The 13,882-nt window shown below is 41.9% G+C and overlaps 1 protein-coding gene across 7 annotated transcripts; it reads right to left on the bottom strand.

Moving 5' to 3' along the window:
- Nucleotides 1–402: 402 nt before the first annotated feature.
- On the bottom strand, nucleotides 403–13,828 carry LOC135129560 (protein transport protein Sec16B-like). Of its 7 annotated transcripts, none has more exons than XM_064056744.1 (17): nucleotides 13,450–13,823; nucleotides 12,995–13,101; nucleotides 10,983–12,944; nucleotides 10,734–10,936; nucleotides 10,440–10,550; nucleotides 9,684–10,080; nucleotides 4,474–4,863; nucleotides 4,090–4,425; nucleotides 3,765–4,028; nucleotides 3,484–3,709; nucleotides 3,294–3,439; nucleotides 2,936–2,965; nucleotides 1,565–1,777; nucleotides 1,296–1,515; nucleotides 1,050–1,249; nucleotides 939–976; nucleotides 403–616 (listed from the first exon to the last, which is right to left on the bottom strand). In XM_064056744.1, exons 2-16 carry the CDS (start codon nucleotides 13,091–13,093, stop codon nucleotides 953–955), a joined length of 4,821 nt encoding a protein of 1,606 aa, XP_063912814.1. In that variant the 5' UTR covers nucleotides 13,094–13,101; nucleotides 13,450–13,823; the 3' UTR covers nucleotides 403–616; nucleotides 939–952. The 7 variants fall into 7 exon arrangements, with proteins under 7 accessions (XP_063912814.1, XP_063912811.1, XP_063912816.1 ...); XM_064056741.1 differs by lacking the exon at nucleotides 939–976 and adding an exon at nucleotides 686–810; XM_064056745.1 differs by lacking the exon at nucleotides 403–616 and adding an exon at nucleotides 793–810.
- Nucleotides 13,829–13,882: the final 54 nt, after the last annotated feature.

The raw sequence follows: 13,882 nt of genomic DNA, 5'->3' as shown, positions 1-13,882 counted from the left end.
TCAATTTTTCCAGATTTCAATGTTTGGATTGTTCTATTTTTTCTTTTTTATTTTACAGTTTTCAATTTTAACTTTTCGTTTTTTCAATTTTCGATTTTTCATTTTCCCAATTTTTCGTCATTTCAGTGCTGGGATTTTTCAATTCTACGATTTTTTGAATTTTCGTCTTTTCAATTTTTCGATGTTTTAATTTTTAGATTATTCAAAATTTCTATTTTTCAATTTATGGAATTTCTAAATTTTAAATTGATAGAGATATGGATTTTTCAATTTTTTTTTAATTCTACATTTTTCAATTTTTAACATTCCGTTTTTGCATTTCGATTTCTGGATCTTTTGATGTTTCGACTTTTCAGTTTTTTTTTCTGAAAATGAATACTATTGACCAATAAAAACACAATATAATGTGATCAATGTTTATTCCCTTACAATTCATACACTTCAATATTCATATTGTCTCTCTATGACATATCATCAATAAAATTATTAATTAAAACTACAAATATTAAATAGCGCATGATCACAGGATCAATTATATATAGAATAAAATTACAAAACCCCCATTTCTACTAGTTACTTCTTCAACCTGGAAGGTGGAACTTCGCTATTGAGCCACCTAAAAAAAATCCAACTTACTGCGCCATTCACGACACCACGTCAACAAAGCACCGAAAATGATACTTACATAGAACAACACAAAAATGTGATGTGTAGCGAAGCAAGCAAAAGCTATCTGCGATAATTTGGTTTGTGCATTGTATAGGACTGAACCTCCCTTGACAGTGAACTAGCCGAACTCCATCTAGACATCTACCAGAACCACAACACATAAACCACACCACCATGAATAATAAATTAAAAAAAAGTATATACAGTGTGAAGCACCATGCTTTTATTAAGAAAATCATGCATCATGCTGAAAACACAACCTTTCTTACTTATAATACACGTTTCAACTTTTGTTAAGTCTCCCCCTCTACGATCAAAAAACCACATTAATAATAATGAGTTGGATGAGTATGATAGGAGTGCGTCGTCCCTGGTCTTACCTGTGAGTTTTCCTCGAACGACATAGGCGGCGCCGGGGTGAGAAAATCCGTGGGGGCGTTGGGGTCGTTCACCGGCTGCGGCACGAAGAAATTCATTGGTTGGTGCGCTGCGGCCACGCCTCCGGGTCCGGGTGGGGGTAGCGAACCTTGTCCCGACTTAGCGTTCGGGTTGAACACGTCAATGTACGACTTTTTTAAATCTGAAACGACGCTACTGACTTGTGGAAGGTTCAATCATCTACTTACTTCTGTTTCGTTGCAGCTTGAACATATTCGGGGTGGCTTTTGGGATGTTCCCGTTTTCTTGTGGTTGTTCGGGAGTGGGGTTCCTGGGGAGCTGACCCATCGTGGGAAACGTGGGGGCGGGCATTTCTGACATTTTCGGGGGCGGCTTGAAATCAGAGCCGCCGTCGCCGCCGTCCTCGTCCGTGTTCACCCACCGCTTTTTATCGGGGTCCCACAGGATCTAACAATTTTGATTTGAGTAATAATGACGGTGATGGGTGATGGGTTACCGTGGGGTTTTTGTCGTCCGGGAGCTTCATCTGGTTTTTGGGTTTGAGCGACAGTTTGTTGAAAATTCCGCCAAACCAGCCGCTGGATTTGTCCGGGGTGGGTTCAATGGGTTTGGGTTTGACGGGCGGTTCCTTCCTGGGTGGTTCATTGGGTGGATCCGTGTCTTTTCTGTCGCGTTGATTGGGCAAAGATATTTGGGGTTGAGGTATATCCTGCGTAAAAGTACAGAGCGACAACTTATTATACTAAAACGATCGTGCCTGGACAATGAGCAACCCCTTCGCAATAAAAACCCCAAACATTTAACCATCTTTATTCAAAATAAAAACTGCAGTACATTCTAAAAAATAGTAAAGCATGCTTTATTTTTCGGTTACAAATCTACACCAAAGGCGTTACTATTAACAATTACAAACACAACAATTGTACATCCAACAACATATCTATTAGTTAGGCCCTTTACCAACAATTTAATCTACATAGTGATCACAAAATTAGCGTGGTCTTGCAACAGAAAACAAAGAACACGACCAGGAATGTAACTACGTTGCGAACAGTAACAATTAAATCGGTCTGTCGATGTCGAAAGTTTTCGGCGGACCATATTCCCTGAATTTCGGAACCACGTTTTTGACTTGTTTAATGTGCGTATCGGTAGCTTTCCCCACTTTGTTTAGCGGAACATCGATGGGGTAAGTCCCCCCGAAAACCAGCGGCTTGTACACCACCTCCTTCGCCGGTTTAGTGCTTTTAAAAATCGAGTTTTTGAGATTCGAAAACACATTCGACGAGCTTTTCTTCGCCCACGCGTCCACCGTATCCGTGATAATATCATGTTTGTGTCTCTTCTTGTCGAATTTCGTCATCTTAAAATCCGACCCGAAGTCTTGAGCCGCAATCGCGACATTACTATGAGAATCGTAATACTTAACTAAAGTCTCAGGGGCATCCAGCGACTTATACCTCACCACCGTCCCCTTCTTATCGTTAAATTTCATATCAAACGTGTTATATTTCGTTAGTTTCGAGTCGTTCTTAATCGCGATGATCTTCATATTGTCTTTGTAACAAATCAACTGCGACTTTTCCTCGTTCTTGTAGAAAAGCTTCTTCTTCGCGCGCATGCCCGACTCTAACTCTAAGTCCGAACTGTCGCGTGACAGACTCCTGTCGCTTATGAAATCCTCGGCGCTGCGGTTTTTGAACGGGTACACTTTCGTGTTTTTGCCGAACGCGGTTTTCGATCGCGTGTCCGTCACGCTATCTAGGGATTTCAGTTTTTCGTTTTTGGTTTGGGTTAGGCGCTTGCGCAAGGTCGTTGACGTGCTCGACTTGGATGAGGATGAGGCGTTAGTCAGACATGTACTTACTTCAGGGGTGTGTTTCTCGACCTGGTCTGGCTGCGTCCGAATAGGTACAGGGAACAAGAAAGCACACCTCAGTTACAATGAACGAGAAATGAGACCGGGTTTATTAATAAGCACCAAGCGACTGACGTCGATGGACATTGAGTTACGCAACTAGGGATTTTCGTCTTACCTTGCTCACTTTGACCAATAGCAAAAATACTAGTACATGATTGGGAAATTTGTCGATCGTCAAGACGAAAATTGAAATAACGTAAGTCCAATGGACTGTTTATGATTATCACACAAGCCCAAGCGTGACTTAAGTGACAAATCCACGCACGCTAACTCGGTTTAAGACAGGTTATGGCTTTTCCCCTACCTCGGTTTGAGCAATAGCACCGTAGTAATTTTGTTGTTGTTGTTGTGGTGGTGGTTGGTCTAGGGGCTCTGGGTGGTACGACTGAGCCTGCTCACCACTCCACTGCTGTTGACCCGGCCAGTACTGATGCGACTCTTGATAGTGACCTACAACACCCAATCACACAAATACGTCAAACAAAACTACTAACCATCTTGTTGTTGTTGTTGTTCAAGTTGTGGCTGACTGTCACTCTGTAACTCTAGTGGTTGATCAGGACTCCACGTCTGTTGCTGCTGCTGCTGTTGTTGTTGTTGTTGTTGTTGGTATGCGTCATATTGTTGCTGCTGTTGCCAGACGTCTTGATTTTGGGCATACGTTTGTTGTTCGCTTTGTGCGCTAGTAGCCACATTTTGCTGTTGGTGCACCAAACCCATCTTCAAAAATTAGTGCCAATTAAAATAATAATAATAATAATAGTGTGACGTTTACATTGTAGTCATTTTGTACCCGTCGCAGATCCTTCAACCACGAATTTTCCACCCTACTCGAGTCAAAATCCACTTCCACTTCGCCATCCCCCACCGGGTCATAATACTTCAACCTATCCGCTAACAAAGACACCTCGTTCACTAACCCAACGTCCACAACCCCTGGATTTTTCACAATAAAAGTGGCGATTTTCTCTAAATAAGATAAGGCTTTTTCTAGTAGACCAACGTCGGCGAGGCGGGTCGACAACAAGTATTTATAACGCTTGAGAAAAAAACAATACATTATTACCTACTTTATTAAAAAAAAAAATAATAACTTGTACCTGAAAATTCCCTAAACTAAACTCATCATCGTTCAAGCTCCGCGCATATTCATAAATCTCGGTCATGTGAATGGCCTCATTCGTCGCGAAATGCACGAACGACTTGTTATGGTTAGCCCCCAGTAGCACCAACTTAGCTTCGGCACTTCCGTACTGACTGAACCCTACTTCCGCCATCAGGTAGCAAAACTGAGCGGCATACAGACTCCCACGCCCCATTAACGTGTCCCCCAGAATCGTGATGGCCTTGCAGTTTAATTCCGGCCGCTGCGTGGAGTTGGACAGGATCATGGCGAGGTGTGGCCGCCAATCCCCCCACTTTTCATCCGCCACACACTAAAACCACCTGTTAGTAAAAGTCGGTACTAAAGCAATCTTCTTTACCGTTACGGCAGCCGGGGTTCGACCCGACAGCAACTGGTACAAAGTTTGCAGCGGGTCGTTCATCGTCAGCCCATTGGCGAAGCGCATCATGACGTTGGCGTACGTTCTCTTGTCTAATTTGCTAGCTAGGAATAAGGCGTGGCCCCAGAGACCGTGCTTCATGGCCCACTCTAAAGCTTCTTTTCCCGAGCCGTAGAGCAGATATTCCCGGAAGCGGTTAGTGACTTCTTCTTCTCTCAGGTTGGCAGCGGTTCCGTTGCTGGTTTCGGTGGCTTCGGACGGGTTGTCGGCGAGATTGCTACTGACGTTGGAGACGACGGAGGGGGGGCGCGGGGGCGCTTCTTGGCGGTTTTTCAACAAGAGTTCGGCTATGTCGGCGCCGACGACCATCTAAAATTTAAGTTTCGCGGTTATTTTGGCATTGACACTTTGACAGTTATCTACGGAATTTTTACTGTTAAAGTGGTGTATTTTGTTAATTGTTGCGCTAAATCAATCGGGATTTGAATTCCTGTAGTAGGCCATGAAATTTATTTTTCAACTATTAATGTAGGCTTTGACACTTTCTTTGACATTTATTTAGTCCTATTTTAGGGACTTTGTTTAACCCTGACTGTCAAAATTTACCACTTTAGACATGTTTTACATTTTTTGTTGTCGAAATAAGTCTACACATGTTAAGGAAAAAAAGGCAGAATGTAGCCCCCAGCCCCCCCCCCCCCCCCCCCCATCTCAATTGTGATGATTTTTTTTATTCGTTGTCAGATCGAGGGGGAGGATTTAATTGCAAAATCCATATTTGTCTACAAAAATTTACCTCGTCGTAAGCCGAGCGGCAGAGCTTAATTGTAAAATCTTTATTTTTCTACGAGAAATTACCATTTGAAATATATTCTTAAGTAATCGTGTTATACAAAGAAAATTAAAAGAGAAGCCCCACCCATCCGTCTCGATCTCAATCGTGATGAATTGTTCATTCGTTGTCAGACCGAGGGGCGGAGCGCAATTGCAAAATCGATATTTCCCTATACAAATTTACCATTTTAAATATGTTTTCAGTCTTTCTTGTGAAGAGTATGTATATTAAGAACAACAAAAAGGCAAAATATAAGCCCCGCCCACCCACCCTGTCTCAGTTGTGACGATTTTTCTTTATAGGTTGTGAGCAAGAAGGCGGAGTTTAATTGCAAAATTCCCATTTTTCTACGAGAAATAACCCTTTGAAAAATGTTCTTAAGTAAACGTATTGTTCAAAGAAAAGTTTTAAGCAAAAAAGAAAACCAAAATTAAGCTCCGCCCCTCGGCTCACGATGAATAAGAAAATTCATCGCAATTGAGATGGGGTGGGTGGGCGGGGTTTATATTTTGCCTTTTTCTCTTAATACACATTGTATTTTTTCAACAAGACGATACTCAGAAACATGTTTTTAATTTCTTGTAAAGAAACAAATATTTTGCAGTTAAGCTCAGCCCCTTTGGTTGACGGCGAATAAAAAAAATCATCACAATTTAGATAGGGCGGGTGGGCGGGCTAACATTTTGCCTTTCTGTTTTAATATGTGTGTAGACTTCTTTTCGCAACATGAAACTTAAAATGTATTTAAAATGAAAAAGAAATATCGATTTTACAATTAGGCTCCGCCCTATAATTGCAAAATCCATATTTCCTTGCAAAAATTAACCATGTTTTAAGTTTTTTGTTATGAAAATATGGCTATGTATATTAAGAAAAAAAAAATACAAAATATAAGCCCCGCCCACCCACTCTGTCTCAATTCTGATGACTTTTTTATTCGTCGTAAGCCGAGGGGCGGAGCTTAATTGTAAAACCTTATTTTTTTACGAGACATTACCATTTGAAATATGTTCTTAAGTAATCGTGTTATATAAAGAAAACTAAATGAATTAATTAAAAAAAAAAGAAAACCAAAGGAGAAGCCCCACCCATCCCTCTCGATCTCAGTCATGATGAATTTTTCATTCGTTGTCAGACCGAGGGGCGGAGCGTAATTACAAAATCGATATTTCCTTATACAAATTTATCATTTTAAACTTGTTTAAGTTTCTTGTTGTGGAAAGATGACTACACATATTAAGAAAAAAAGGCAAAATGTAGCCCCGCCCACCCGCCCTATCTCAATTGTGATCATTTTTTTATCCGTCGTGGGTCAAGAAGGCGGAGCTTAACTGCAAAATCCTTATTTCTCAACGAGAACTTAAAAACATGTTTTTGAGTATCGTCTTGTTCAAAGAATACTATCTATATTAAGAAAAAAATAGAGCCAAAGATTAGGCCCCACCCATACCCGCCCCGATCTAAATTCTCAATTGTGATGAATTTTTCATTCGTTGTCAGATCGAGGGGCGGCGTTTAATTGAAAAATCCATATTTGTCTACAAAAATTGACTATTTTAAACATGTTTTAAGTTTCTAAGAATAAAAAAAATCATCACAATTGAGATGGGGTGGGTGGGCGGGGTTTATATTTTGCCTTTTTCTCTTAATATACGTAGTATTCTTTGAACGACACAATACTCAAAAACATCTTTTTAATTTTGTGTAAGGAAAAGTACTTTGCAGTTAAGCTCCGCCCTCTTGGTTCACGACGAATCAAAAAAATCATCACAATGGCGATAGGGTGGGTGGGTGGGCATACTTTTTGTCTTTTTGTTTTAATATGTGTAAACTTCTTTTTACAACATGAAACTTAAAACGTGTTTAAAACGGAAAATTTGTATAAGGAAATATCGATTTTGGAATTAAGCTCCGCCCTATCATTGCAAAATCCATATTTCCTTGCAAAAATGTACAATTTTAACCATGTTTCAAGTTTCTTGTTGTGAAAATATGGCTATGTATATTAAGAAAAAACCTGTCTCGATTCTGATGACTTTTTTATTCGTTGTAAGCCGAGGGGCGGGGCTTAATTGTAAAATCCTTATTTTTTACGAGACATTACCATGTGAAATATGTTCTTAAGTGACCGTGTTATATAAAGAAAATTAAATGAATTAATTTAACAAAAAAATAAAAACAAAAGAGAAGCCCCACCATCCGTCTTGATCTCAATCGTGATGAATTTTTCATTCGTTGTCAGACCGAAGGGCGGAGCGTAATTACAAAATCGATATTTCCCTATACAAATTTACCATTTTAAACTTGTTTTAAGTTTCTTGTTGTGAAAAGATGACTACACATATTAAGAAACAAAGGCAGAATGTAGGCCCGCCCACCCGCCCTATCTCAATTGTGATGATTTTTTTTTATTCGTCGTGGATCAAGAAGGCGGAGCTTAACTGAAAAATCCTTATTTCTCAACGAGAAATTAAAACTACGTTTTTGAGTATCGTGTTCTTCAAAGAATACTGTGTATATTAAAAAAAAAAAGGCAAAGATTAGGCTCCACCCATACCCGCCCCGATCTCAATTCTCAATTGTGATGTATTTTTCATTCGTTGTCAAATCGAAGGGCGGGGTTTAATTGCAAAATCCATATTTGTCTACAAAAATTGACCATTTTAAACACGTTTTAAGTTTCTAAGAATAAAAAAAATCATCACAATCGAGATGGGGTGGTCGGTGGGCGGGGTTTATATTTTTCCTTTTTTTTTTCCTAATATACATAGTATTCTTTGAACAACACGATATTCAAAAACATATTTTTAATTTCTTGTAAATAAATAAGTATTTGCAGATAAGCTTCGCCCCCTCGGCTCACGACGAATAAAAAAATCATCCGAATTGAGATAGGGCGGGTGGGCGGGGCTTAAATGTTGCCTCATTGTTTCAATATGTGTAGACTTCTTTTCACAACAAGAAACTTAAAACATGTTTAAAATGGAAAATTTGTATGTATAAGGAAATATCGATTTCGTAATTAGGCTCCGCAAGGAAATCCATATTTCCTTGCAAACATGTACCATTTTAACTATGTTGTAAATTTCTTGTTGTGAAAAGATAACTATGTATATTAAGGAAAAAAAAAACAAATTATAAGCCCCGCCCACCCACCCTGTCTCAATTCTGATTATTTTTTTATTCGTCGTAAGCCAAGGGGGCGGAGCTTAACTGCAAAATCCTTATTTCTCAACGGGAAACTAAAAACATGTTTTTGAGTATCATTTTGTTCAAAGAATACTATCTACATTAAGAAAAAAATAGAGCCAAAGATTAGGCCCCACCCATACCCGCCCCGATCTAAATTCTCAATTGTGACGAATTTTTCATTCGTTGTTAGATCGAGGGGCGGCGTTTAATTGCAAAATCCATATTTGTCTACAAAAAATTCACCATTTTAAACATGTTTTAAGTGTCTAAGAATAAAAAAAATAATTACAATTGAGATGTGGTGGGTGGGCGGGGTTTATATTTAGCTTTTTTTTTTTTTAATATACATAGTATTCTTTGAACGACACAATATTCAAAAACATCTTTTTAATTCTGTGTAAGGAAAAGTATTTTGCAGTTAAGCTCCGTCCTCTTGGTTCACGACGAATCAAAAAAATCATCACAATGGCGATAGGGTGGGTGGGCGGGGCTTAAATGTTGCCTCTTTGTTTCAATATGTGTAGACTTCTTTTCACAACAAGAAACTTAAAACATGTTTAAAATGGAAAATTTGTATGCATAAGGAAATATCGATTTCCTTGCAAAAATGTACCATTTTAACAATGTTGTAAGTTTCTTGTTGTGAAAAGATTTTTTGTATTTGCAATTTGATTGGTTGAAAACCCAACGTCAACGGCGAATAGCAACGCCAGCGACAAGTTTATAAATCGGAATTTGAATTCCTGTAGTAGGCCATGAAATTTATTTTTCAACTAATAATGTTGGCATTGGCACTTTATTTGACAGTTTAACCCTGTCCGTCAAAGCGAGAAACGACAGCGCTAGTGTTGTTTTTCGTTATTTTACAATTCCGAGATTCAATAACTGGTAAAATCAACACAAAAATAAACAAAGTTAGTAGATGTTTGATTTGAAACTTAGGGACACAAATTCCCCATTAAATAAATTTTCATTAAACAGGCGATGAAATTTACTTTTTAACTAATAATGTTGGAATTGACACTTGATTTGACGTTATTTAGTACTAATTCAGGGACTTTGTTTAACCCTGAGTGTCAACGTGAAAAACGACAGTGCGTGTTGTGTTTTTACAAATTTCCGACCCAATAACTCTTAAAACAATAGTTTCCAGTGAACCTACCCCATTCTGTCTGATGAGCAAGATCAACAACTCCCACATGAGCACGTACGACTCCCTGTCCACAATATCCGCGCTGTGATTGGCCTCTTTGATTTTGCTTTCGCAGTACTCAATGATTGTCTTCTTGTGGGTGGTACCCTTGACCAGGGGTCCCGGAAACCGCTTCAGCTCCTGGTAATCCTCGTCGTTATTCAAAAGCGTCTCTAAGTTACACAGTTCCACGGTCGGCGCTTGTCCATCTAGAGGATAGTGGGGCAAAATTTTGACTAGTTTACCCGAAGTGATGGACGCTTTGATATGCGCAGTGGCGAACTTGGCGGGGGTTAAACGTTGCGCCGTCAGATGGGGGTCCTCGTAATTGACAGAGGCGTCGGTTTGGTCGAGCGTGCGCACGAAACTAGAAACGGACAAAAGTTAGTGCGTGCGGACGACGGTTGGTACCACTGAGTGACAGAGTTACTTAAGTACCACACAGAATGTTATTAGTGGGTTATGCGAAAGACGGTCTACTGCTAAGTCAGACCGGTCAATCCGGTGGCGGATTGGCCGTTCTAGATGAACAAGTAAAATCAAGCATGCAAGCAAATCAAGGAAAGCACGAAAATACGAAAACCCATCGCCCACTTGTGGTTAAATTTGGAACCCGAGATTCCACCAAACGGGAAAATTTAGAATAATCTCGCCAATTAATAGATAGATGCACTACAAAGATAGAGAGGTTACATGAACTGTCTTAAGAGGGTTTTGTGATCTCACCTAGAGTCATCCAGGCCATATTGGCCTGATATACTATGCGTTTGAGATCCTCTGTAGTAACCTCCTATGTGGGGCAAACTCGTTTGACTATAATAGCTCTGACGTGTATACCTGTATGGGATTTAAACCTTGAAAATTTCTAAGCAAAGAAAAGGTAGAGTGTGCGGACGATGTGTGAACTGTACAAGTTGTATTAACAATGTTGTTACAACGATGATGTGTGGCTGTGTATAAAATCGCAGCTTGTAAAGCCTTTGACCAAAACAAACCACTAAAATGAGAAAGACAATATACCTGTCTTTGGCTAGTTCGTCATTGGCTGAACTTCTACCGGAATGTACCGACGCTCGATCTTCGCCGCCGTACGGAGCCTCGCCGGACGCTTCTTGATAGTACTTGCGGTACCACTGGGCGTAGGCTTGCGGGTTAGTCTTGCGAAGATTCTCGTAGTAGTGGTATTGTTGGTAGTACTGACTGTAGATGTCGTAGCCGAAACCCTACAAAACACTCGGTACTACCACAAATACAGTGAAATTTTAGTACCTGCATGTAGGGATTGAACGGATCTCTGTGTCTCCTGTGACGATCCTTCTCCCTATGCCGCCTATCCCTTCTATCACGATCATGCCCTCGGTCCCGGAACGAATCGTGAATCGAATCCGACCTACTCGAAGCCCTCGACCTCGACTCGTTCTCATACTCTTCTTCGTACCTCCCGTAGTAGTAATCATTCTTCCTCGGGTCACGCCTATAATCATCCCTCCTCCGCCTGTCCTTATCTTTTTCCTTCTTCAAACTACTATACTTCCGATCGTACTCTCTCTCTTCCCGGTGTCGCCTTTCCTTGTCGCTGTAGTAATCCGTGTCTTCCTCGTACCGGCGATCTTTGTGTCTCCTCCTCTCGTAGCGCTTGTCCCTATAGTCATCCGGCGAGTACCGACTCCGCCTCTCCTCCTTCTCCCTATACCTCCTCTCTCTTCTCTCCGGCGACTTCACCCTCACTTCGCGCTCGCTATCCGTGCTCTCCTGTCTCCGCCCACTCCCCTCCGCACTATTCCCCTCGTCCTGATTCTCCCCCATCGTCAAATTCCTCACCGAATTGACCAACCCGCTCACGTCTTCATCCTGCATTTGCCCCTCCACCGAATCCCTCCGCCCCTTCTTCGGTTCAGACGTGTCTGCCCCGATCGTCTCCGATCGGTTGACCACAGTAGGCATGTCGGCTCCGATCGTAGCCGAGCGCTGCGTGTTCATCTCGGCGAACTCCGGCTCGGAGTCGCGCTGAGGCCGCAGACTCGACTCGGGAGAGCTCGACTCGCCCGGAATCATCCGACGCAGACCTTCCGGGGGTTCCACGGTCTCAGCCCCACCGACTGTCTGCCCAGGCACCATGCGACGCAACCCCGGGGGCGGCAGCGCGTCGTCTTGAGTCACAGTCTCAGGAACCTGATTATAATTATTCAAGTCGACGTCGGACAACTGCGCAGTCTCGAGGTACTGGTTGCGGTCGTTAATGGGGGCTTCGTTATTCTCGGCCCAGGGGGCGGCGGCGCTGGGGCTGATCTTGCGCGAAGCTTGGGAGGGAATGGGGTCAGGTTGCTCGGAGTTGTCGGGAAGGGTTTCCAAATTCACAGATTGTGTGTGGAAACCCGGCTGGAACACATTCAGAGGTCTTGTCTCCGGAGGGGTGACATTGCTACTTCGAAACTTATTTGCGGCTTTGTGTGACAACCCCGTGTTTCTCTTATAGGGGTTGCCTTTGTCGTCTGAAACTACCCCCAATGGAGGCGCCGCCGCGATATCCTGTACGTGCGACACGATTTCCTTATTTTCGAACAGGGACACCTCATTAGCCTCCTCCTTCACCTCCGGGATGTCTCCCGGGTTTCCTGGAGGAGGCTCTTGTCCCGAAATCGGCGAGTGGCTTATGGTTGAACTACGAGACAACATCCTGCTCTTATCACTTTCAGAGGTTTGTAAAATATCGTCTGAAGATTCCTGAGACATTTGAGACTCCACGGACCACTGCGGAGTGTCTAATTTATTGCGTTTGCCGGTCAGGCGGTCCACGGCGAGAGTCTTAGGCAGCTCCGCCTCACCCTCACTCTTAACTTTATTAGGAGATTTCCGATTATTCTCATCTAAGCTCCAATTCCACGCCTCGTCGGTCGTGAAGCTTTCAGTTACCACGTTCGTGGTGCTCGGGGTTTGTACATTTGAGTTGTCTTCGTCGCCCCAACCCCAGTTCGAGCTCCAGCCGTCACCTTCAGTTTGTGGTTGTGGCCCGTAGACGTTATTCTGAGCATTATATTGTTGATTATACTGCAAATTCCCGTACGGTTGCTGCGGGTACGTGGTGTTGTTCTGGTAGTACTCTGGATAGTGACCGTATTGGGCGTTCTGGTTGTAGGGTTGTTGATACGGCGGCTGCCAGTAGTTGGGTTTCGGGTCTTCCTTCGGGGGCTGGTTGTACCAGTTATCGTGGGGCTGCTGTTGCCACTGATTCTACAAACATATTGATGTAAAATTAGCGGAAAATCGTGTGCAAAAATTACCTCTTGATTGGAATGCTGATTAGGGTTGTACATCTGGACAGGGGGGTGGGTGGTGGCGGGCCCGGGGGCCGTCTGCCCTCGCTTTTTCACCCACGACATATCGGAAACTGCATACAAAGAAAATCAATTTATGCACAAGGTTCAGGAGCAACTTTCTCTCATTGACAGACAATTGATCACATAACCTAACTTTTCGGGAAAAGTACGCGAAACTCGGGTTAAGCGGAAACAAACATTGATTTTCCACCCGCGTTCACTATAAATTATTTCGCAGTTTAAAAATAAACACAAAAACGGGGATTAGGAGACAAACAACCCATAACATACGGTACAAAATTATCTGACAGATGTCAAAAAATCATGACCAGTTGGCAAAAGCAAATCCGGGCATTTTTCGCACACGAACGTCGTTTTAGACAACGAAACGAACAACAACTTAATTTTTCTATATTTACCGAAATTTTGGCAAGATGGTCTTGGAGGTTACGAAACTAACAAACACATTTTCACACACTTCACACTAGCTTTAACACACCATTCAACACTTTTGTTATAAATAATGAATAGAGCAACAATGTTAACAACAAAGTAAGTTAAGGGGACACGAAAAAGTACAAATATAATTTCTCTTTAACATGACATTCCATTACATTCATTCGTATTGTATCAACGGACGAAGAGTGTGTCTTTGTTCATCACACGCGAGTACGGGCTGCAGAAAAAGTGAGAAACGTTACGGGGGAAAGAAGCACAGGTGCCACTACCACTGTCTATCTTTGTTTGGTTGCTCGATTTTTATAATTCCGTCTTTTATTAAAAAAGTTGTTGCACGGCAGGTTGACGTATGTAAAAATTTAAGTTGAACGTTGACGTGGCGAAGAGGTGACA

This window comes from Zophobas morio, unplaced genomic scaffold (assembly GCF_036711695.1).
Source record: "Zophobas morio isolate AGI-343-1 ecotype UQ-CSIRO unplaced genomic scaffold, CSIRO_AGI_Zmor_V1 ptg000016l, whole genome shotgun sequence".
Classification (NCBI taxonomy): domain Eukaryota; kingdom Metazoa; phylum Arthropoda; class Insecta; order Coleoptera; family Tenebrionidae; genus Zophobas; species Zophobas morio.
Note: the sequence above shows the minus strand (reverse complement) of the source record. Positions and strands in the feature narration are given on the sequence as shown.